At 47.7% G+C, this 25,009-nt stretch overlaps 1 protein-coding gene across 3 annotated transcripts in view; it reads right to left on the reverse strand.

The window, feature by feature from the left end:
• The window catches only part of LOC142572612 (hemocytin-like), a 129,895-nt gene that overhangs the window by 83,718 nt on the left and 21,168 nt on the right, over positions 1-25,009 (reverse strand). Inside the window, exons 12-29 of one of the 3 annotated variants that reach the window (XM_075681835.1) lie at positions 24,319-24,625; positions 23,321-23,491; positions 22,313-22,538; positions 20,310-20,543; positions 19,426-19,551; positions 18,665-18,903; positions 17,491-17,672; positions 15,810-16,084; positions 14,735-14,865; positions 14,058-14,364; positions 12,982-13,334; positions 11,054-11,128; positions 9,936-10,493; positions 8,526-8,558; positions 7,366-7,440; positions 5,268-5,345; positions 4,201-4,278; positions 1,685-1,826 (exon numbers count right to left, since the gene is read on the reverse strand). In XM_075681835.1, coding sequence (XP_075537950.1) covers positions 1,685-1,826; positions 4,201-4,278; positions 5,268-5,345; positions 7,366-7,440; positions 8,526-8,558; positions 9,936-10,493; positions 11,054-11,128; positions 12,982-13,334; positions 14,058-14,364; positions 14,735-14,865; positions 15,810-16,084; positions 17,491-17,672; positions 18,665-18,903; positions 19,426-19,551; positions 20,310-20,543; positions 22,313-22,538; positions 23,321-23,491; positions 24,319-24,625 — 3,590 coding nt within the window. The remainder of the gene's footprint in view (positions 1-1,684; positions 1,827-4,200; positions 4,279-5,267; positions 5,346-7,365; positions 7,441-8,525; positions 8,559-9,935; positions 10,494-11,053; positions 11,129-12,981; positions 13,335-14,057; positions 14,365-14,734; positions 14,866-15,809; positions 16,085-17,490; positions 17,673-18,664; positions 18,904-19,425; positions 19,552-20,309; positions 20,544-22,312; positions 22,539-23,320; positions 23,492-24,318; positions 24,626-25,009) is intronic. The other 2 variants (XM_075681836.1, XM_075681837.1) reach the window with 2 other exon arrangements.

Consider the following 25,009-nt stretch of genomic DNA (forward strand, 5'->3'; position numbering starts at 1 on the left):
ATGACGTGATGCATGGGCGACCTTGCACAGTATCACTTATCAAAGGGACGTTTCTATACCTCTCGCCTCTTAAGTCTTGCGATTTCGTGCGCACCGCAACGCCGCTCGCCCGCGCTCAACACACCTCGAGTTTTCTGTTTGATGCCTCCAAGGTGCTGAAGTCCGCATGGAATGCTATAAAGAAATGTGTGACCTATGGTCGGATCGAACCCCTGCCTTCCAGCAACGCAGCCCAATACACTAACACACGATCGCACGCAATTCTGCCCTCGTTACACCGACCGCACTTTGCGACGCTGTGTTAGGCTGCGCTGCCTTCGGGATCGATCAATATTTTTTCATGAGACAGATAGCTGCAAAGTGGGCGAGGTCAGCCTCTAATTCTATCGCATTAAAAAAATTGCACCGTTATCTTTTCATTCATGTTTATTTCTAAGGTTTCACGTGCCAACACCACGAGTTTATTACGGGGCACGCCGTACTAGAGGACTATGTATTAATTTTTACACTCGACTGTGCGGTACACCGGCGTCCTTTCTTTTCCTTTTTCTTTTTTTTTTTGCGTTTCGACTCCCTCTAAAAGCTGCCACCACGGCACGAATTTGATCCCGGAACCTCGGACTTAGCAGTGCAACGTCAAAGTCACTACGCCGCTACAGCGGCTATGTATCTTTAAGTGTCCGACGATTACGATACTCCCTAATGCGAAATTTGACCGCAGTTTGATACACGTGTTTTCATTTCGCGATATAGTGAGGCAAAGAATTTGAGTCTGAAATCACCACACCGACTGGCAGTGGGCCAGTGCAGTCAACGCCTTCCCAGTGGTAGGGGCCTCACTATGGGAAAGCTGACATTATGAGCGGCATCGGAGCCAGCTGTGGAAGACGACGACGAACGCGCGCGCAGTGCCACGAGCGCGTTCGCGCGGCTACGCCGAGGGACGCCGACGCTCCAGCCGCGAACGGGGGCCAAGTGCTGCGCTCTAAAAAAACCGTGTTTATAGCCCCACGTTTATAATCGTATATGATCATATGTAACTATAGATACGGGTCATGCGATATTTTTTAGTGGGGGTTGCACGTTATGGTCACGAAAATCAAACCTCCCAATTAAAATGTTCCCACACGTATTTCGAGAATTCCTTCGTTTTATTATTGTTACGAAACTGACTAGTGCTATATAATGTGGTACCGAGTTGATGAGCTGGAAACCTTGTGCTTGTTCTCTCTCTTTTTTTTTTTGACATATTTGAAGAGAACCTGACGGCCTAAATTAAAATGATATTTCCAACAATTAATAGAATTTACCTTATTCTTTCAAATGAAACATTTTTTTCTTCCATCTTGGTTTGGCGCTTGTCTAATAACAGTCCCTGCGCGTTCCGCACAAATTAAAAGAAAATTAAAAATTGGCGTTAGTGCCCTAGCCAAATATTACTTCAACTCTGAACCACGTCAAATAATCTTAGCTCTTAAGCACGAATGTTCTGAGTTAGACTGGTTGGCTTGCATTCAACAACAGCACGTCTGTCCTCAGCAATTGCAACATGCACCTGTCCATAGTAAAATATTTCACATTAGACCTAGCCTCTTAATACAAAAAGCAACGAGGCGCATAAGCGTTCACATTGTGAAGGCTTGGCGAAAACGTTGTCAAGCGAGCGAATAAAAAAAATTCCTACCTTTTCTCCAATGAGTGTACAAACTCGAAATCCCCGTCTTCCGTGTCGGGTTTATCCGTGTCAATGTAGGGGGACCATCCGGGAAAGCACGTTGAACCCGGGATTGGAGGAACCCCTTCTGTTACAGTGTACGAGGTGGTCCCTGCAGACCACGTTGGGACCGCAGTGCATTCACAATGAGAGTTGTCACCGCATCACTTACGCCGAAAATATTTACACTGTAATAATAACGCTGTAAACGACTGGTTCAATTTCGTAAGTAACGTCGGCAACGTGGCTTAACAGTCTGCTTTTGGAAGAGGTCCGATCCGGTGGTACGGAAACCACAGCAGCACAAGCGTACCTGGGTAGTAACAGACGTCCCTGTGGAGGTGACCATACAGGGCTTTTTGGGATGCCTGGAGCACTGTGAGCCGTACACCAGCTATTTGACGGGCTGTAACGGCTCAGGCTATGGCATCGCGAACGTACGCATTGTGATGAGCTTAGAGCAGCGGGGAACTAACGTATCTAGAGGCAGAGAAGGTTCACGTCCATAAAGATATGAAGTCTGTCCACCTTGGGGATTGATTGGTGACAAAAAGACGGAGGCGGAGGATACACCATACGGAAGCTACAATACACAACCACGCAGATCTTGCGCATGATGAAACAAATCACCAGCAGGAAGAGGGGACTCAAGGAACATGACCTGATCCAGCTAGTGCAGGCTCTGATTGTGAGCCGCTTTGCGTATTTCAGCAATGTGGAAGTGGAGGTACATACTCCACCGGCTGATACGCAAGGCGTATAAGCAAGCACTCAGACTGCCACCCGGAACGACTACTTTTCGCCTCGAGCACACACGGGTGTACAACAACGCACGGGAAATTATAGAGGCCCACCTGGTAAACCAGAAGGAAAGGCTACAACGCACAACAGCGGGACACTGTGCCTTGCAACGTCTTGGTAATTCCGTACGGATGACCAGCGCACTGACAAAAATCCCAACACGAATACAGGAAACTATGCACGTATCACCAATTCCCAGCAACGTGCACCCGAACTTCCACATCGGACGGTGACATGCCCGAGCGCAGGCGCCCGCGAGAAACTATGAGAGCCACCTCAATGTCTTGCACGTAGACACGGCCAGCACCGCAAGAAGCACCGCATTTGTCACCAGCGTAGTCGACAATCACGGGACCGAAATATATGCGTCGTCGCTTTCCAAGAAAATTCCAAGTGCGCGGCAGATGCAAAGGAACTAGCGATACCGTTAGCCATTACGACGAGACCACACTGGGGGTACGTCATAGTTCTCATACAGCAGGCAGAAATTTTTCCATGGCCAAGATTTCCAGGGCCGCACATCGCGTTTTGATTGGAGCGCAGCAGCTCCCGCCATACGTACAAATTGTGTGGACTACGGAGTGCGAGTCCTTACATGGCAATCAGCAGGCACACGCGTATACGCCCGAGCGCATGCACACCGGAAGCCGTGAGAGGGCCACGCCGGGCAGTTCCGCCCCGAACCCATACCGTTAACCTACACGCACATCGTACAACACTATCGACTTTCACGAAGAACACTATACCGCCGCCTCATAATTCTCTGACACGAGAGAAAGCCGTAACATGGCGAAAACTCCAAACAAACACATATCCACATTTGAGTCTCTGCTACGTCATACGCCCTGCACTGCATTCCTATAAATGCCAACACTGCGATTGATGCGCAGCGCTTTACCACATGGCATGGGCTTGCGCTAGCACACCACAGCTCACGCCCATAACATGCCCCACCACACGGCAATGGGTGGCAGCGCTGTCCAGCTAGGATTCGACGGACCAGCTCAACCTAGACAACCGAGCGAGAAGGGCAGCTAAGGCCGCTGGACTCCTGGGCTGAAGGGACCACCCACTGCACAGCGAAAGAGCTACCTACGCTCGTGTGCTCTGTTCTATAAAGTTCTCTCCCTCTCTCTCTCTCTCTCTCTCTCTCTCTCTCTCTCTCTCTCTCCATAAAGAATATAAAACATTGCATAGCCGGTGATCTCGTGCCTTGAGGCGAAAGTAACAACATGCAAAGTAGTGTCCCACTCGCTGTGGTCGGCGGAAACATACATTGATATTACGATACATCGAACTCCATCGGTTACCTAATCTCATATTCTGTGCCTAATTTACGACAGATGCGGCCAAGCTTGCGTAAACACTGTCGCTTCAAAAAAAAAAAGAGCATATATTCTCTACTGCTGCGCTATAAGCAGTGAATTCAAGATACGGTAGCACAGCCGGCATCGCTTCTGTTGCAAGTTTTTATAACGAACGACAATGCACCGCACCCAGTACACTAGATTTATCTCCGAGGCTGGCCCTACGCACACAAGTTAGATTGAACACTTTCTTCTCTCCCCCAGTGCAGGGTAGCCTATCGGGCTTAGCCTGGTTAACCTCCCTGCCTTTACCCTATGCCTTCTCTCTCCCTCTCCCCCTCTATCTGGAAAGCACCAGTCAAGAATTAGTCATCACACCTGTGGTGAAGTACGTTGTTTCTGTTGACGGTTTGCCTTCAGATGTAAACGGTGAAGTGGTGTCGACATCCGTGTGACCTGCAAAAGGCGATTAAAAATAAACGCAATACATATTATTCGTGTTTGCGGCACAGCTAGCGAACTAAAGTAGCACACTCTAAGAAGGAAAGGGGTTGATGGCAACCCTTCCTATGAGAGTAATTGTTCACCTCAATTATATATTCTATAAATGTTTTCATAAACGTACTTGATTGAGGAACGCGGAAGTTTTCATGTATTGAGATAACTCAGGTAAATTCTGGTAGTACAGGGCGTCTGCCAAAAATTTCTTCCTTTTAACAAAAATTGTCATTGCATATGTGATTTCCGGAGAGGAGTGATATCGCCGAAATTTATTGATTAGCGCTTATATTCTGTTCTGTGCCCAAATTCATAGAAATTTGTCTGACATGACTTCGTTTTTTTTTTCGTATTTAGTGTATCTGTGAGAGTTGACTTTTCGTTCTAGTGTGTCTTATGACAACAATTAAAAATGGACACCTAGCACGAAAGTATATAAAAGTAATTAAACTATAACGTTTATAAAAGCAATAAGACACATGTAGTGTGACTTATGTGGCCTCTGTTGTGATTTATCTTTATTTTATGTCGGCTGACTTTACCTTTTATTGTGTTCTGTGTGACCTGTTTCATCAGTGAGATGACTTCAGTTTCCCATACGTTTATACGCGACTTGTATTGTGAACTGTTTCAGTAAATTCACGCCACCTGACTGTCTGTCTTTTTCGTTCTTTTACCTTTCTTTTAGTCAGTCCTCGGTTGTTATTTTATATTTAGTACATATTTGTTTTATGTGAAAAAGCGTATCCTGAGCCGCCTAAAGGCGCCATTGTCTCCTGCGCATCCCGTATTTTAAAAATATATTCCGCCAATCTCTCTACGCATAATAGATCCGCCAACACTCCACTGCTTTCAGAGTGTGCTCTGGATTTGCGGCGGGAGGAACTTTCATTAGACTAACCGCTTGATTCAAAATGCAAAAAAAAAAAAGACGGCGGGCGGTTTACCTGCAGAAGAATATGTCCCCGTCGTTTCCGTAAATGGGCTACCTGGAGTGACAGACGGGGCGTTGGTGTCCGTATGATCTGGAAGAAGTTCTTTGGTAACTTAGAACACAAGAAAATGCCTGGAAGTTCCAATAAAAGCTTAAATGCGTGTTCTGCTGTGCTCTGTAGCTTTGCACTCGGTGCTTTGCATAGTCGAAGCTGTAAAATTATGCGGTAATAACTCGGCGGGCTTCAGAATTTCCACGTTCTACGCGAATGGATAAAAACGGAAAAGCTCACATGTCGATAAAGGAAGCAAGTTGCGATACGCAAAGTAATTAGTTGCTGGTGCCTTCTGTGCGCCCTTGTCTTGATTGCAAGGTACCTCTACCGAGTTGCGGAGATTTACATGTCACTATATCAAGTGGGATTCGCACTAATAGAACCAACCTAATTGCGCGCTCGCTGTGCTTGATATGGAAGTTAGTATAGCGCCGACCTCTTCGAAAAAGTGCTTTGAATTCTGCTGCATTCTGGTCATGTATTATTACGATAAATCCTCGACCGAATAAGTCGTCAGCTGCTGAGAGATACCGGGGCAGGCCAGCACCGCCGCTTTCACATCATGCCAGTCGTTTCAAAGATATTGCAGCCTTATGGGGCGCCTCGGCAGGCCCGGACAAAAAGCTTTAGTGCACTAAAAGCAGGGAGCGTTGCATGACAGGCATTTTCCGAAAAGGGCTTAGTAAAGACGGAGTCATTTGCAAGGGAAACGTAGTGAGACGACGATGCGAGAAGGAGAGCTACCCTTCTGGCAGCTGAGGCTCTTTCCAACTGCGCCTACCGGAGCCCGCGAGCGACGTGCTCCCATTGTTTTATTCTATATTGAATCCCACATAACGTTTGTTCTATGACCCTCAATTTCCTTTATTTCTCTTTATCTATCTGTATCCCCTCTTTTCTTTCTGATCTGCGCAATTCCTGTGACGGTATTGCGCGATCTGCGTTTCACGGGAATCCCCGTGTTGTCCTCGTTCTTGCTAGCTAGCTACTCGTGCGCTTGCAATCGGTGCGTGTGACGTGGAGGAGCGAGCTGTGACGTCGTCCTTGCCGGCGGGGAGACAGGTTCTTCTGGGGAGGAGTGCGCACGGGCTTTCCTTCCAATTTTAGCTGGTTTCGTGTCGTATATCGCTGTAATACCTTGCAGACGTGATCGTTGCCGAAAGATATTGGCACCGCGCCTACTTGTTTGCAATGCCCCGCTATGTTGGAAGGCCCTTCAAGAACGTTCCATGCTACACCTCAGGCTTTTACTCGTTTATATGGCGTCTCCAAAGAGCGCGTGGAACAGTCTGCACAACTATGAAGCCCAGTTTTTAGCTCACCGTTTATTGCGAAAAGAAAAAAAAAAGAACACCAGCGATTGTTTACTGTAGAGAAGTACGTTGTTGGTGCTTCTGTAGCTCGATTACTTTCTGTCGCGTGTGGCAGTAACAATAAATTGTGTGTGATATGTAAGAAGCTAGAGAACAGAGCAATTTGAATTGCTCCATGATCTTGCGGATTGCTTTTGGTATTAAGAAAGCAATCGAAGAAGACGGCCTGCAAATAGGAGGCACAACTCTGCGTGTGTCTCAGCGCCCGTCAGTGTTGCGTGCGCTGTCCTGCGTGTAAACATTAAGATTGGAGAGCTTGCCAGCACGCGCGACTTTAAGAGTAAATCTACGCGCATGATCACATTGGGCAGATCGACACAGCAACTCGATCTGACAACGTGTCTGGATTTCATCGACATGACCAAGAGTTCCTGGCAGCTCTTTAGTAAACCGACCGCAGGTATCCACAACCGCATATGAAGCGCTCTGTAGAATCTGTTCATGTATCGCGCACTACGTGCCCATCAGCCTTGCGTACTCCGGCTGCACACATATGAACTTCCATCTGCGTTATCATTTTTCCGTAGCTCTTCAATTGTCAAAACCGACAAGAAGGTAGACAAATAAAATCAGTCGAGTCATCTTACATACTGCCACAAAGGACACAACAATAATCTGCTAAGCATCCTGCTTGCTGTATCGACCACTGACTGCTACATCGAAAAACTAAAATCATTCTTCACCTGTAACGAAATACGTCGTGGGCTCCTCAGTCAACGGCTTGCCTTCCGTCGTGAACGGAGTAGTGACGGTGAATTCTGCGCAGCAAGCGCATATAAAGTGTTTGTAAGTGAAACATCAAACATAAGCGAGAAGAAAATACCAATCTTAATATAAAAGAAATATATGTGGTATCACGAGTATCACAGATAGTCGTATCAGTGGCAGTGGCCTTGCTTTAGAAAATTATATTAGAATTCCTGGCTCAATATACTTCACGCTTCAGGAACAGTAATAAAACGAACAATGCTACATAATTCGCTTAAACGAAACTTTGATCAAAAGGAACAAAATTTCGACCCCTGTAAGTTCCACGTAAGCGCAGTTTACTGTATCTTCAAAAGCAATGTTCGCAGTGATTAACGTTCAAACCGCTTTACCACAACCATACCGTTCGACAGCGGGCCGTTGTAAGCAGCGCTGTTGAGATCGACGTTCCTTGCACAATGAAGATAGCGCAGTTAACGAGATTAGACCTATTCAAAGGGGTCTGTCGGCAATCACAATAAAAAGAAGATAGGGATTCGTAAACGACACACCGAGCTGCCAGTTGTGCTGGACTACTATGACTCGAAGAAAGGGTTGCTCCTAGCTTTCACTGTTCGCTCATCGTCGACGCTTTTCATCAGGCCATTTCTGCTAAACAACTATATAGAGCGCACCGACAATTTTTAGTCTCTTTTTCAGTTAACATCTCTGCATTTCCCAGCTCATTCTCCTCTCTCTCTCTCTCTCTCTCTCTCTCTCTCTCTCTCTCTCTCTCTCTCTCTCTCTCTCTCTCTCTCTCTCTCTCTCTCTCTCTCTCTCTCTCTCTCTCAATGTTTTATGTTTACACATATCGGGAATGCTAGTCTGCTATACCTTCCTGTTCTGCAATGCCATTTAACAGAATTAAACCTCTGTATTTGAAAAGATCGGCCTCAGTTTGTTTTGTGCCTCCTATTGGCGGGTTGTGGCAGCAGTCAACGCCATAATTTTATTATTACCCTTGCATTGCGAAAACAAATCCCGATTACAGAAAGGTCGTTGAAAGAGATATTCGCAGAGCAGTCATCGTTCCTGAAGATTCCCAGGAAAAAAGAAACAGAAAGTTTAGGGTGAAAGGTCAAGGAATCAGGCTTACCATGAGCACCCGTTGTGACTTCGTATTCCACATCTGCAGATAAAACAAAAAGTGCATTAAATTTCATTTGCCTGACGCTGTTAGAAACTAAGAATCCAAGCACGCTAAACTCTGACTATAGGTGATGTACACTAAAGCTATATTGTTCGATGGAGGTGTCACCGTGATTTGTTATAGACGCAGTTATAAATATTCTTCGTCGCGGCTATATCTGAGCTGGTATGATTGCAGACAGTAGCGCATCACATCGTGTTGCCTTCCTCACATTCCGCCAGCGCTCAGCAATAGCTCGTCGCACTAATGCGGCAGAGAGAGGGCTAATCGCTTGTAAATAAACGTTATCACGTTTCATTCAAAGTGGACAGACGAAAGGCCGGATATTGACGCGGTGCTTTCCTCCACTGACCGGTGAAGCGTGCCCACTTAAAATAGTCGCGAACTTGTTTCGGATCTCCTCGAATAAGAGACGACGAGCTACACACAAACGTCGTCACACAGCCCATGCTTTGTGTCGTGCTTGCCGATTCAGGGAGCTCTAATAAGCACCCTGTGCGGCTGTGGCATTTCGTGCGAACTTGGCCCGTTGCACTTTTAAATACGATAGCCCTTCGACCCCCTCCCCCCCGCCTCGCGTTCGCCGGTAGGCCTTTAAATCAAAATAATTCCCTTAAATCACCAGCCTAATACAACTGTATCAAAAAAGCGCACGGAAAATGGCACTAGCCTTAAATAAGAAAGGCCAGATTCTCATCATTAGTTCGGTTCGAACCAAGAAACCGAGTGCTGTTACACATGCGCTCTACGAATTCTCCGCAAATATTGCCGCAAAAGAAGCTCTGTTGTAACCTTACTCTCCTACACCACCAACTGGAAGCGTTAAAAGCATCATCACAAAATATAAAATACCGTCTCTCGTGATGTAAATTAAACCCAACATTAATACCCATCGCATGGAATGGTTCTGTTTTTGATCACGTATTCGCAAAAGCTGCTCAATATTTGAAGTACACTTATCATTCTTTGGCATGCATAATCCCCTGGTCACTGCCATGGGCAGTGATCATCTGCGACGCATTGGACTGGCCTGAACATCACATCCACAAGGTTTTAAATCATATCATGACGCAGCGTAACGCTAAATTGCTGTCGCATTCTTTTAGATAGTCATCAGACATGATTCCCCCAGAATTCCTTTTTTTTCTTCTCAGGCGATCGCGCTCTATATATGGAATGGCCTTCCTTACGACATCGCTGCCATCATCAGTTCATCTGCATTCACGGAAGAAGTGTTATCGATTCTCTCACCTTAACTAATATTGTTTTAACTATTGCCGTAATCCCACCCCTAATGTAATACCCCCGTGTGGGGCCTTTAAGGAAATAAAGAAAGAAAGAAATCTGACACCGTACCGCATTTGCAAAAGAATCTGATGGCGTAGTCGTGGCACTTCTTTCCCCGAGGCTGCAGCCAGTTGAGGCACACCAGGCCGGTGCCTTTCGAGCACTTGACTCCGACGTCTCCCGTGTTGCGGTAGTCGGTCATGTTGTCCCCGACGTTCGCCCTGCAGTCCACGTCTGTAATTGAGAGCCCGTCACAGACCGGGAAGAGCTCCCTGATGTCCTTCAGCGACTCCACGTCGCCCTCGTCGATGTCCGGACTGTCGATGTTGTAGAACTCCGTCCAGCGGGAAACGCAGCCAGGAGACGGAGGCCCGGGTGTGGTGAAAACCGGCCGTTCGGTAGTTTCTCCCGGGGTGGGCGTCGCGTCGCGGACGTAGTCGGTGGGTTGTTTGGTTTCGGTTGAAGTCGTCGTCGTCGAATACGTGGGTGAAGTGACACCAGTCGACGGAGTGGTACTGAAAGAGGCGGTAGTCGCGCTGGTCTCTCCACCCCCGCATTCCGAGCACTCCTCCTCAGACGTAGTTTCTGCCGTCGACGTAGTCGGCTTAGCGGTCGCCGTCGAAGAATCTTTAAAGAAAAGAAGAGCGAGCGCTCCTCATATCACAAGATCGTCTATAGCTAGCTTGGTGAGGACTTGAAGGCCATACACATATTAGGTTCCTCCAGCTTTTACACCCTTTCATAGTCCTACAAATGTTGAGCCCCACGCTGAATGAGAAAGAGACAGACGAAAAGAAAGGGAAAGGCAGGGAAGTTAACCAGAATTGAAATCCGGTCTGCTACCCTGCATTGTGGAACGGAAGATAGAAAGATAAGCGCTCCATGTAGCAATATAGGTAGCTGGATGAGTTCTACGGTGTCATTATTGTGCACGGAGCGCGAAAGAGTGGACAAGCAGGTAGAAGAAACGCAGCTTTGCTTGTGTTTAGGCGCTTCAGTCTACGCAGCCTTCTGTTTTCATTCCACCGCGCAAAAATGACATCGACATGGAAAACCAATTGAAGAAAAATAAAAGAAGTTTGAGCATATAATCTCTGCCACGGCCTCTACGACAACGGCACTTTTATCAAAGCATGTTCGCCAACAGAAGACCATAATTATCACGAACGTCTGAATCATTCCCTCACCTGTGACGACATATGTCGTTGGCTCTTTGGTGGATGGCTCGCCTTCCGTAACGGATGAAGAAGTGGTGGTATACTCTGCAGAGTGTATTAAACGTTCGTCATTGAAGCATCGAAATGCCGTACCCAACGCATATTCGACTGGGAAATAGTAACAGGAGGATTGACAATAGTGAGAAAAATTAATAATCGCCCAACTCAAGACAAAGAAGGGAGCAAGAAAAAGCGTTTTCAATGCTTAAAATACGACGGTTGCGACCAATTTCCACCGTAAGCCCACTTTAAGCTATAAACGTCATTTGTCTAGACTCTTTCATGAGGCAGGTAGGGGCCAGATACTGCACCAGGGAGGCGAACTACTATTCTTGTGAGGAAGCGTGTTTTTGAAACTTAGTGGGCCTTCCCAATTTGCTTGCACCTGGACTACTACAGTGACTAGGACAGCCACTGTATTAACGCAATTCCTTTTATTTTTGCTGATTTCAGGCACCACTTTAAGCCTAAAAAATGTAGTGTCCTGAACGATTATTCGAACTTCTGACCTTGAAAAACCCCGATTCTTTACCTCTGCTCCACGCCTTCCGTTCCCTCGCGCCATTACTCCACTGCGCTTACCTTTCCTTGGCAGCCATTCTAGAGTTACAGAATGGCTGCCAAGGAATGGAAGTGTAGTTGAAGCTCAATTAAGCTTAGTCAAGCATGACAATAAACTAGGTCATCATCATCATCATCAGCCTGGTTACGCCCACTGCAGGGCAAAGGCCTCTCCCATACTTCTCCAACAACCCCGGTCATGTACTAATTGTGGCCCTGTCGTCCCTGCTAACTTCTTAATCTCATCTGCCCACCTAACTTTCTGCCACCCCCTGCTACGCTTCCCTTCCCTTGGAATCCCGTCCGTAACCTTTAATGATCATCGGTTATCTTCCCTTCTCATTACATGTCCTGCCCATGCCCCCCATTTCTTTTTCTTGATTTCGACTAAGATGTCATTAAGTCGAGTTTGTTCCCTCACCCAATCTGCTCTTTCCTTATCCCTTAACGTTACACCCATCATTCTTCTTTCCATAGCTCGTAGCGTCGTCCTCAATTTAAGTAGAACCCTTTTCGTAAGCCTCCAGGTTTCTGCCCCGTAGGTGAGTACTGGTAAGACACAGCTATTATACACTTTTCTCTTGAGGGATAACGGCAACCTGCTGTTCGTGATCTGAGAATGCCTGCCAAACGCACCCCAGCCCATTCTTATTTTTCTGATTATTTCAGTCTCATGATCCGGATCCGCAGTCACTACCTGCCCTAAGTAGATGTATTCCCTTACCACCTCCAATGCTTCGCTACCTATTGTAAATTGCTGTTCTCTTCCGAGAGTGTTAAACATTACTTTAGTTTTCTGCAGATTAATTTTTAGACCCACTCTTCTGCTTTGCCTCTCCAGGTCAGTGAGCATGCATTGCAATTGGTCCAATGAACTAGGTAGTGTACTGTGATTCGGAAGTTTGCAGGAACAGGGTGGTGTCGGCTGGCGCAAGGCAGGATTTACACGAGGTCGATGGGAGAGGCCTTCATCATGCAGTGCGTAAATAATAATAATAATAATAATAATAATAATAATAATAATAATAATAATAATAATAATAATAATAATAATAATGCGTTGATGATGATCATGATGATGATGACTACGATGATGATAATCATTTGTCTACCTTACGGTTACGGAAAAACAGCCGATCATTGACGGTGAAAGGGGGTGTATGGAGAAGGCAGAGTGGTGGCCCTATGGAAAATCTGCCTATATTACTCATTTATGGCGGGTACTAGCGAGAAGATCTGCCGCCACTCCGTCGAATCGGAAGGTCCACGACCGCCGTCCATCGTAAGAGAATGTGGCAGAAGGAACGCAGCGCCGCCTGACGGTGCGCTATACTCACCGCAGTCGCACAGCAGCCGCACCTCGTAGTCGAGGCACGCGCCGCCCGCCTGGTACCGGTGGTAGCAGGACAGGCCTCGCGGAAGTTCGCAGCTGGCCATCTGTCCGGCGCCCAGCAGGTCCTGTCCGGTGGCCGAGACGCGGCACTCGATGTCGACGACGTGCGCCGCGCCGCAGTACGCGCCGTACGCGGAGGCGAAGTCGGCGTCGGCCAGCAGGGCGAAGTCGCCGGACGCCTTCGCCGCCGGATTCAGCCACGGCGTCCAGCCACTCGCGGTGCAGCCGACGGCTACGGGCGGCTCCGTGTTGGGGCAGGGGTGGCCCGTGCAGACAATGCCGCCCCGACGGCAGAAGCTGCGGTGCACGCACACAAGACGGCCCAGTTAGTCCCGTACCGCACGTGCGCGTGTAGTGGCCGCTCTTATCTAACAGCAGCGCCGAACATTGTGGCGTATCTTGCAATGGACATATAGTGATGCGGACTGTTCGTATGCTCATTTGCATAACCAACCTTCGGCACTTGCCGCATAAATTGTATGTTTTGAACTTGCTGTGCCTTCCCAGTTTCATTTACATTTAATTTTACGAGTATTATTACTTCGTTGACTTTTATTGAGCCGTGTAATGTTTGCTATGCATGTCGCTTCACTGAGCTAAAAGAATTAGCCGGAATTACCCGGAATGCTCACCACTCTTACAGACATACTGAAATTTAAAAATAAAAGATAAACAACTGCATCACATATACTGAAGAAGAAAGACAGGGAAATATTTTCAGATTTCACTTCGGTGTGTTCACAACCCCTTTAGTGTGGAAAAAAGAACAGCGTCATCATCCTATGCATGAACGAGCCATCCCAAACATAGGCGTGTTTCAGGCCCTATCCAAGATCATGAGCAGGTGCATATTGTACTTTGGTGGAGTCAAGACAATGCCTCCACATTTGCTGTTAGTAAGTTTTCTCCCTCTCCCTATTAATTCACCCTGTTAATTTAGGTTCCAGTGTCAGATTTCCCTCGCATACGTACCTATCACACACACACAGATCTACACACGGCCATGTATGTTCGACCTACCAGGACTCGCAGGGCTCCGCTATTCTGGCGTCCTCAATGCGCTCCCCTTCGAAGTAGACGCGGCCGTTGATCTCCTTGCAAGGCACCCGACACTGCGCCTCGCGCACGCAGTTCATGTCGCGCTCGTTGTCGTAAACGAAGCCCTCGAAGCAAGGTTTGGGCCGGCAGCCCTCGATGCAGGGCGCCGTGCTGTTGTCACACACTGCCTTGTCCTCCCCGAGAGACGATCCCAGCGTTTCGCAAGTCCTCGGCGGGCACCCGGATATGCACGCGTCGTACTCGGAACACTCGGCGTCGCACTGGATGGCTGTCAGATAAAGGGGGAAAATTCGGTGACGTCCCTTACTCGGCCACTTACGTATAGGACAGCTTGTGAACTTGCTTACGTGGCTTCGAGAGATCTATTATAGCACGTGCTACTATAAATAAGTACAATGTACATTAATAATAAAAGACGCGAGGATATTGGACCACCGGAGCCTCACGTACGCACACGCTATGCCTAATGTGTTATTAATGGCAGTTCACACAGTAAATCAACATCAAATCATTCGATAATACCGGTGGTAGCTTTGTTTTTAATTACTCGAAAGGCGAATTCAGGAGGATTCAACAAGGAAGCAAGAACTTGAAGTGAGGAACCAAGAAGTGAGCCATTCGAATCTGCGGTCACTCACGGCAAAGCGACTGCGACCGCCACTTGATGTGGATGCCCTGCGCGCTGCATTCGTGGGCGTAGGCCGCGATGTTGGTGCACAGGCACTCGCAGTCGCCGCCCGAATCGCAGCCGCACACGTCTTGCACGCACCTGAAAATCGAGAGAGACCGACGGGGTAGAGGGGGGAGGAGCAGGACGAACAAAATGTGAAGCGCGTAAATCGCACGCTTCAATATCACTGTTGAACAAAGGCATCCATCAATGAACGATAAGTGTCGTTTTAGTTTGCCCCGGACATACAGGGGTTGTCTCCTTTGTTGGGACCTTAGCAAAATAAATCCCGTTGTTAGAACAATGCGTCGCAATTTGATTAGGGGTGCATGAGTAGGGAAAAATGGCCATCCGTAAAAGAGTAGTACGAAGTCGCAGGAAACCCTTAAGGATTTCTCAGGGGTACGTATAAGAGGCTGGTTTCGTTCGTAAGAAAACGTTGGGATCACATTTATTTATGCGTTAGCGCTTTCAAGAGCTTGCGTACCAAATTTTCCCCAATATTTAGCCGTTCAGCTATATTTACGGCGCGACTCAATTGCTTTCAACTTTTCTGTTTTAGTTGACGTCACCAGGGCTACCAAGTGCAAGTGCTCAGCTAGGGGCTTTAGCACAGAAGGCGACGCCAGGATATTTCAGTTTTGGAAGAACACGATTTTCTATATTAATTGAGAGTGTACGAAAGCCCCCTGGCATATGGCGGAAGCGAGCGATAAGGAGGAGGGAGGGGGGGAGGGGAGGCTGCAAGAGAAAATATTGGGGGGTCGGCCGTCCCCTCTCGTGTTTGTTCAGCAGTAAACTTGAACCTGCCTGATCACAAAAACCTTTCCTGGCAGGGAGGTGTAATGCAGCCTTGTAGACTTTTTTAGGACGTTTGGTGACGTGCCTCAGTAACAGCGCAAGAGAACCTCATCCGTAAAAATTTCCTGCCTATACTACCAGTATAACTTGCCTGCTACATATATACTTACTACTATGTAAAGTGCCACTAAGCTCGCCAAAGTTTCCTCAAGAACAGACACAAAAAGACGACTCCGACGTACCTCTCGAAGTAAGGCTCGACGTCCACTTCCATGTGGCAAGGCTCGAACAGGGGGGACCTGAGCACCTCGCAGCGTTGCGTTGCCCAAACGGTGCGATGCGGCCTGTGCTCGCACACCTCGTGGCCGTCACCAGTGAACGAGATGTTGTTGCGACACGCCTCCTGCAGCTTCCAGGCGTCTCCAAAGACGCGGGCGTCGCCTTCTGCGACGCCGCCGGAGGGCGTCTGGAAGTCGTTGGCCTGGTCGCCGTCGAAGTTGCCGCACAGTCCTTTAACCTGCCACGAAAGGCGACAAGCGGTCGAAAGAGGCTTACGTGCGCCCCGTTCAACAAGCAGGCTGAATCCGCCATCTAGATGAATATATGATTTAAGAAATTATCTGTACATAGTTTCATGTGCTAAACACTTCTTTGAGTTACAACCACTCTTGCTTGGGCCACCCATAAGTGGCCTGCAGAATTTTGTCGGATGCCACGACGTGAAGGGACCATGCTGTGCCGTCTGGGGCTGGGCGCTGCATTTAACAACTCTCATCCCTTCGTTATTCGAATGGCCAACAAGCCCCATGTGCAACACGTTCAGCTGTGAAGAGACGCTCGCACACACTATGCGTGTCTGCCCGCGCTATAGTGCCCAGAGGCAAGTGACACGCGGAGTGATGGACCAATTGGACAATCGTCCACTATTAGAACTAAAAGATCTAGGCCAGTGCTCCCAAAGAACATCTGCGCAGAAGGTCTTATTCGCGTTACTAAGAATCCCGTGGTCTACGGGCCTTCACGATAAACTTTAAGAACGTCGCCCCCACCGCTCTACAGTGTACGCGGTATGTTTGTGTTCTTCCCTCTTTCTCTCTCCCTCTCTCTCTCCTAATCGCTCTCTCTTTCTCTTTTTTATCTCCCTACCCCTTCCTCCGTGCAGGGCAGCCAACCGGAACTCCGGCTAGTTAGCCTCTCTGCCTTTCTATATAACCTTTTTCTTTCTCTCTTTTTTGTAAATAAGAATACGTAAAGATGTGAACTTGAAGTAGGTGGTGCAATTATTATGCAAGTTGTGTTTACCTTGTACAATGTGCATGGTTTTCTGTCGCGCGGAAGTGTCTGCGAAAACAATGTGCTGAAGAAGTGACTTCACTTCTGGGTCAGGTTCAGCAACGGTAGCTTCCACAGATTCTCCTACGTGCTGTCTCGCTTCTTTCGTTTCTTTACGCTCAATACAAAAGAAAGTTGCTGGTTAAGGTTCAGGGCGCAGAAAGTATAGTCGACAACGTGAAACCCTTAGCCGATTTGCCGTTACTCGTTCAAGACCTCAGCAACTCTTTCGCACAAACAAAAGATTGTAAAACCCGTAGATGTCATGGTGAATTTTTAAATTTCGTTTCTGTTTTCCAAATGTCTATATTAGCAGCCCACCAACCTGGAAGCTGGTTGCAGTGCTCGTCGGTCTTTATTTGTGTTCGCTGTAGTTTTATGTCTCTCACTGCACAAACGTGCGTCATAAAAAGTGCTTGATTGCCTTCGTTGATCCAATGGGCTAAATTCACCTGACGCTGTCCATGTTCAGTCATTTATTGTTGTGGAGAGGTTAGCGAAGCATTAGTTTCCAGCGTGACCGAGTTCTTTTAACTCCATCAGCCATTCGGATCGATAAATCGGCCAGAATACCATGGTACGTTTCCTTACCCTTCCTCTCCAAGTAGGCTGCGCGGCCAAAGACACGGTAGTTCCTTTGTCCCATTGCACAATGAGACCGACGTCGGTGAACACTGTCACGTGTAGAGTAGTCTCCCGTATCAGGTAGCCCGGTCCAAATCTCACGACAGGAAGATTTTTAGAGGCGCCAAGTGTAACCAGCTCCTGGCCGCCTAGAACAAGTAAACATGTTACTCAGGGATTTACGGCAGATAATACAAGTAGAGCAGAATATTTATTTGCCTGGAAGATTGAATTCCTTGATATATCGTCACACAAAGTTTGCAATGAATGAGGAACGTCTTGCAGACAATCCATGTAAACAACAAAATCGGCAACAATAATTTCTGGATTGCTTGATTGATTGTCCGATCGATGTATTTATTTATTTATTTATTTATTTATTTATTTATTTATTTATTTATTTATTTATTTATTGTGTGAGATGTGAAGTTAGCTTTAAATTGAGCTTCGATCGGTGCGACATCAACTGCACACAAGTGCACCTTTCTACCTGCGCACGAAATCCACATGCGACAGCATTCGGTCACTTGCCGCCATGAGGCTTGCGTTAGTTCCAAAATCTACACATGGTTAGCTTTTGTTCATTAGTTTATAGACGCATCCCACGGACTCCATAATCATTAATTATGCATAGTGATTGTGACTAATACTTGTACATTACGTAACATTACTGCCGCGAACACGACTACTGGGTCGTACAAGAAACATCAAAGTCAGGTCAAGGGAGTTTCCGCCGCTTACCAGCATGAAGCTTCATTGTCACGACTTCCCCGACCAGCAGGCCCAATTCTAACTAAGCGTTTTGCCATTTTGTCCCGCAACTGTGGCTGTCTTCCCATAACATTTAATCTAGATGGTGCAGTGTCACATCAGAATGATGACGCGACGGAAATAACAGAAATTGCATCATCAGTCGATGTAAAATAACGGATTTCTTCTTTTGTAAGGCTACTGACTTCGTGCTATCACATGCTTCATATTAGTTGCGTGTTATGGGCGCCTGAAACATATCCATTGTCAAGGCTCCGCAATATCGATCGAGCACCGACGTCCCTCCCGCAGGTATCGCTGTGCATTACAGTAATCGTGCAAGTGCCGCCTTAAGCACATAGGTTTCGCCACGGCGCGTGCGACAACTCACGGGCAACGATCCTGGCTATCCTCTTGCACACGTTGTCTCCTGCGGCGCAGGGCACGCTCTGCACAGTGACCTCGAATTGACTGCCGTCGGACAACCTCCCTTTGGCCATCATCAGTTCGCAGTCCGAGCGGAAATCGTAGATGTGCCCGTCGAACGAGTTGAAGTGCGACTCGCCCCAGGCGGTGCACACTCCCGGGCAATCCTTGTTGTCGCAGTCCCACAGGCCTCCGCTGCAGGTACTGTTACGCGAAGGAACATATTGCATGCATTTAACTTTCGAGTAAATATGCTTTTTCGTTAGAAAAACAAACCTGCGGCAGGAATCAGTAGGCGATGTAATTTCGCAGGGATTTAGGCGCGACAACGCCTGCGTCTTGTCCAAAAGATTGATTGATTGATTGATTGATTGATTGATTGATTGATTGATTGATTGATTGATTGATTGATTGATTTGATTTGATTTGATTTGATTTGATTTGATTGATTGATTGATTGATTGATTGATTGATTGATTGATTGATTGATTGATTGATTGATTGATTGATTGATTGATTGAGTGAGTGAGTGAGTGAGTGAGTGAGTGAGTGAGTGAGTGAGTGAGTGAGTGAGTGAGTGAGTGAGTGAGTGAGTGAGTGAGTGAGTCTGCTTTAGGGCTGTCGCTCTGATCAGGGCGAAGGTAAACTTACTGTGACTTGACGATTTCTGTTTCCGTTACACTGTGCATATAAACAATCTCAGGGTCCAATTTCTTGGACACTTACCACTTGTTGCAGTCTCTTTGGATTTCCGAGCTAGGTGGGAAGACCTTACCGCCGTGCTTGCAGCCACACTCGCTCTGGGGGACACAGCTGTTCGTCGAAAGCTGCAGTACGAACCCAAGTTTGCATCTGTGGAAGTGCACAAGATGTTAGTGGTTATTCAGCGACATAAGACAGTCCGCAGATAGCTCGTTGCAGCAAACCCCGTCTCAGAAAGCCACAGAACGAATGCGCACATACATATCGTGCAAGGAGCTGAAATTTATTGCTATTGCTTTTCATTTCGCTGGAATTTAATTATGGTGCATTGATGTACAGAGCTGAAAGCTGTCCTTCACATATTACTTAAGGTTCTATATATTTCAGTTTCCTAATTTCCTACTGCTGGAATCAAATGCACCTGCAAGCATGTAACTGAACGCAAGATAAGCTTTAGGGCACATTGAAACTGCATGGGAAGGTGAAGGGAGCTTAACCAGTTACATGTGCTTAAGCAAATGTAAAAGCAAATGTAAATGTCGTCAGCAGAACAATTCATACATATTTCTATCAACAGTGTAGAAATTATCGTGGGTTTTCTCATCACGAAAACAAGTTGCACTTTTTATCTGTAGAATACTTTCTTATTCGTGCGTTGCGACTTGTTTCTCGTGAAGTAGTATAGCCTTTCGGCAGCCTCCTAAGTTTAAGAACGTGATAGCCGGAAGCCAGGATGAACAAAGTAGACGAAAAAAGCACTTCGCCTTGTCAGCGTCGTCAGCTTCGGCCTAGCTCTGTAATCTCACATTCGCGATGTTTGCCAACTAACCCAAATTTGCAACCCTTTCTTCTGATTATTCTTTTTTTTTCCCTGTAGCTTGCGATGGCCGCGTGCTGTGATGTCTTACCGACAGCCAGGGTGGCACTCGTTGTTGCTAACGCCGCACGACACGGCGGCATTGACATTGTCGCATGTCAGAGGACAGGCGTCCAGGCAGTCAGTGTACTCGGAGTTCTTGTCGTGGGCGCACTGCTGGGACGGGGGGCCTTCTTCGAAGATTCTAGGCGCCGGCGAGTCGGGCACTTGCCCGCCACTTCCGGCCTCTTCATCGGAGCACTCCCACTCGCCATTGTCGCACTCGCTGCAGCCATATAGTCATGCCGAGTCAGAACACGGAAGAAAGAGACAAGTGTCACTAAAGAGAGTACAGCGCACCGCGAAATAACACAGAACGTATGGCTCTTCAAAGGAAAAATTGGCATCACCCGGCTGTAGTACGAAGCTGCAAAAGGAAACCTATGTCTCAAAAGGAAAGCTTCGCAGTTGAAGAAAAATTCGTCCTGCATGGTCAGGGAATCGAAGCCGCGACAAATGCTTTTCCGGGACGGTTGATCCACGAGCTGATCTAACCAGGACGCTAGCAGATCGCAGAGCAAAGCCGAATTAATCGACAAGTCGAAACACAGGGACACTTAATATAGCAAATCAGTTCTGTGGAAGTCCGCAAGGTGGATGACGGTTCACGAAAGGGAAAATTGTCATCCATGCGACTGCAGCACGAAGCTACAAAGCTACAACGTTTCCCTTTAGTGAACCTTGCTCCACCTTGCGGACTTCCACATAAGTGATTTGCCTTCGCATATGGCTCCGAGATTGATCACTGTGTTTCATATCGCGCTATTGTGGCAGAACTTCATATGTAAGTCAAGCGCACCGTAACGAAAACATGAAAAGGGCTAGCGTTACTCTTCCTGATCAGCGTTCTCCTTTGTTTGTTTGTAAGGACCTTAGGCCTCCTCTTGTGATGTCGTCAAAGATCCGAGCACCTTAGCTCACGTATTATCTAAGAAGTGTTTAGTTCTTGCATGAGTACACCGACACGACTACTGCGCGCGAGTACGTTACACCTCCTAATGTCTACTAGATATTTTCCTTTCTTTCTTTGTTTCTCTCTTTATGCCAGTTCAAACAGCCCATCTGAAGTAGCAAGCCCTGTGTACTGTTCTGGGGGCTCGCAACGTCAGCTCTCATTAAGCTCTCTTTCTCTCTCTCAATTCCTTTTTCTCTGTAGGTTTCACACTTAGATAGCAGAACCTGCTATCGTTATGTCTGCTGTACACAGTACAGCAACATGGCGACGCCCATGAAGACAATTTAAAATATTGGCACGTGTACTTAATTACACTGGTGCAATGAATGACACGGGTGCAAGTGAACACCGCTTCTCCCGGCCCACCGCACCAACACATGTCATCACTTCGTTATATGTTATAATTCACCCCCTGCCCACCTATCTAGCAGCATTAAACGAGTTGGTGGTTCGTGCCATGTACGTCCACTTTTTGTTCTTTTATGTGCGTTCTATATCCCTTCCGTCAGTGTAAAGCTAAGCGCAATACAATCACGAACGTCCACTAACCAGCCTTGTTTATTGCTTTAATAAATTTATTTATCCTTTTTCCGGGGACTGCACTCCACCCGCTATACGTAAAGTTATCGCTCAGCGCAAGACGCTCCTGCATGATTTAGAACTTACTCGAAAGTTATCGTTGATTCTGTCTGTTGTACATGTTTTCAGCGAACCTTGTATAACCAAGTTGTATGCGCGACATGAATTGTGTAGTACTTTCAAGAAGGCACGCGGGCACCAGTGATTACGCTGGAGCCATAGAGAGAGCTGGAGCGTTCGGCGAGTGACGTATAAAAGCCGACGCGCTTGACCCGCAGATCAGGTTTCGACCGACTGCGCTCGGCGCTATCGTTGTGCTTTGATTGTCACTCGATATTGTGGGCACAGGTTAGGCCGATAGAGAGTGCGTTTCGTGATTCACAGTTTTGTGTCCCTCACCGTCACTACAACGTGGCGATATTCTACAGCTCTTGGCTGTCATACACGCTCTGCCACCTTACCACAGTTGGCCGTTCCTCTTGTGCATGCTGCCCGGAGCGTATTGCTTGTGCTTGTGCAGGCACGGGCAGTAGTCCGCTGGCAAGCAGAGCTGGTCCTTCTCGTAGCCCTCCTTGCATACGCAGCCTTCGACACACGTTGAGTTCGCCATCTCACCCAGCGCCACTTCGAAGCAGCTCTTCTGCCGCGCACACTCGGTCCACCTCATATCGCTCGGGCATTTGACGCCTGTGGAAGGTGCAGCGTCGAATTACGCTATCAACCAAGACATGACGACAGCGTCTCACTGTTTCGTAAAAGCTTGGATAATAATACAAGTTATAACGGACTGGCTCTAAGACGAACTGTTGTCCTAAAAACTTCAGTGTTGCACATCCCGTAAACGCTTCCTTTCTCCTCGAGTGACTATTGTTTCGTCCAAATGACAATTATCCTTACGAAAAATTACTACATTGTACGAGAAACGTCTACATTATATATTCAAATAAGGCTCTCTATAAAATCCTCTCCAGCGTGGTCATAGGTATCGATAACACAACACAAACGCCGAATATTTTGTAAGATGAACAATGATTCTGAAGACTGTTTTATATATGAACACTAGGCCAGCCTTCCTTCTTCATCTCTAGGCCGCGATATTTTAAGCAGTGCGTGTACTTGTGCGAAAAGCAGCAAGCCCCTTTTCATTTAAGGTTTAGGAACAAACCAGAGGTGGTCATTGCGTCTGAGCGCTACGTGGCAGCAACGATCTCTGTTTGCTGTTATTGTTTATTTGCTCGCGGAGTAAGCACTTGTGACGTCACAGCACGCCAGCCGGTGCCGAATTTTTTTTTTCTTTCGACGCCATGTTTAAAACAACACACGTCACGACAAAATAGCGACGTCCACCGGTGGCGTTTTGAGCCGCCGCTATAGAGCGGTAACTCGAAGTGCATGTCTTATAAGTTCAGCGCGACTGGCCTGTTTAGGCCACCTATAGAGCAGCAAAAGTGGACGGGGGAAGTACTCACTGCATAGGGACACGTGATGGCGCCATTTGGTGAGGCGCCCCTTTCTGGCACACTCGGCCGCGTACTCGGCCAGCGACGGGCACACGCAGTCCTTCAACGCTCCTTGGCAGGCGCACGTCTGGTGCAGGCACGCCTTGTAGTACGGCTCCGGGTCCACGAGCTGCTGACACTCTGCGACGACACAAGGACAGATCGGGTCAAGTGGAATCCGTTCGGTGCCTCTGCTTTCGCTCCTCGCGCGCACTCTCAGTTAGAAGTCCTTAACGCCACGGAGTGCGGGCTTACGCAATCGTAAGCGTAAAAATTGAAATTGCAGTCTATGATGGTGCATACTACTTGTGTTGACGCTTGTGCGCGTAATTATCCGTTGTTCCTGGCGTGACCAGAGGGCGATACTTATGCTTCCTGCACGAGGAGAGCAGTGTAGCAGTCTAGCAGTGTACGATTGCAACAGTACGTACCACCCACGAGAGAAAGCTAGCCGTGTTTCATTAATAAGAATGACGAAAGTTTCAGAATCGGTCGGGATGTCAGCACAAAGCTTCTTTGGCTAAGTGGCGGTCTGGTAAGCTGATGAACTACAGTAGGCACACGCCGAAGGCGAAGTTCCGGAACGTGGAAACGGGAGTGCTAAACAATACAGGTAATTAGAAGAAGGTACTTTTGTGGTGCCAAGGCCAAGCTAGTTTTCCTTTTCCTTTCTTTTTATTTTCGTTATTACATATTTATTATCACCAAACGCAAGCGCGAACACAAGTACGACTATAAGAAACCTTTGATTACCGAACAATATGCAAAAAGAAACACGAGCGACATTTCATACACGTAGTAGTACTTCAATAAATAATTCGCGCTGGCAAATGATCTTCATTATGCCAAGAATGCAGTCTATTCAACAGTAACTCGTTACAACCTTTTGCCATTTGCGCGGATGTTCACTGTGACCCGTGCAGGCTGTAAGAGCGCGCGGGAAACCAATGTGCGGCATGAGCCCGCACCTTTGAAAGCGTCCCCGTGAATCTCCTTGCAGAGTGTCTTGGCCCGCGACGCCCTCTGCGGCGACCGCTCGCAGGGGTGCTCCTCGATGCCCTCTTCTTCGTCGCAAGACGCGTCCACCTTCCACTTGTCGACGAACGCTCGCACGCTTCCTTCCACGTCGCCCGCCGGCGTGAGGAAGTCATCCTTCTGGTTCCGGTTGTTGGTGCCGCACAGTCCCTGCAGCTGACCGCTCAAGCTGGCGGGGCTGTCGATGTGCAGGCGCCCTCTCCTGTTCCACTGGAGCACGACGCCGTTGGAGAACGAGGCCTGCGAGGAAGCGGCGGACGCATAAAGCAGGAGACGCACGGTACCGTTGAGCGCGCTATCCGTCGCAGGACCTGTCGTGCTGTGGCGGAAGAAAGTCAGCGCGCGAGTCACTCAACGCATATCGAATTCAGACTCAGTGACCAACAAGAAGACGCAGGTATGCGTCCTACTTTGGGGTTTTCCTTCTTTTCTTTTTCTTGTTGATAGTCGCAGCTGACCACAACCTTGTTCGAAGCATTAGTTTGCTGTTGGTTTGAATATACGTGGCCGGCGCTGCAATAACCGTGCGGCGAATGTGGCGTACGCCAGACAGAGAGGCTTAGAGAAGGACCATTATGGCGCGTGCCTCCTGCTCTTCATTCATCATTCCCACCGCCATGATTG

Source organism: Dermacentor variabilis, chromosome 2 (assembly GCF_050947875.1).
Source record: "Dermacentor variabilis isolate Ectoservices chromosome 2, ASM5094787v1, whole genome shotgun sequence".
NCBI classification, from domain to species: domain Eukaryota; kingdom Metazoa; phylum Arthropoda; class Arachnida; order Ixodida; family Ixodidae; genus Dermacentor; species Dermacentor variabilis.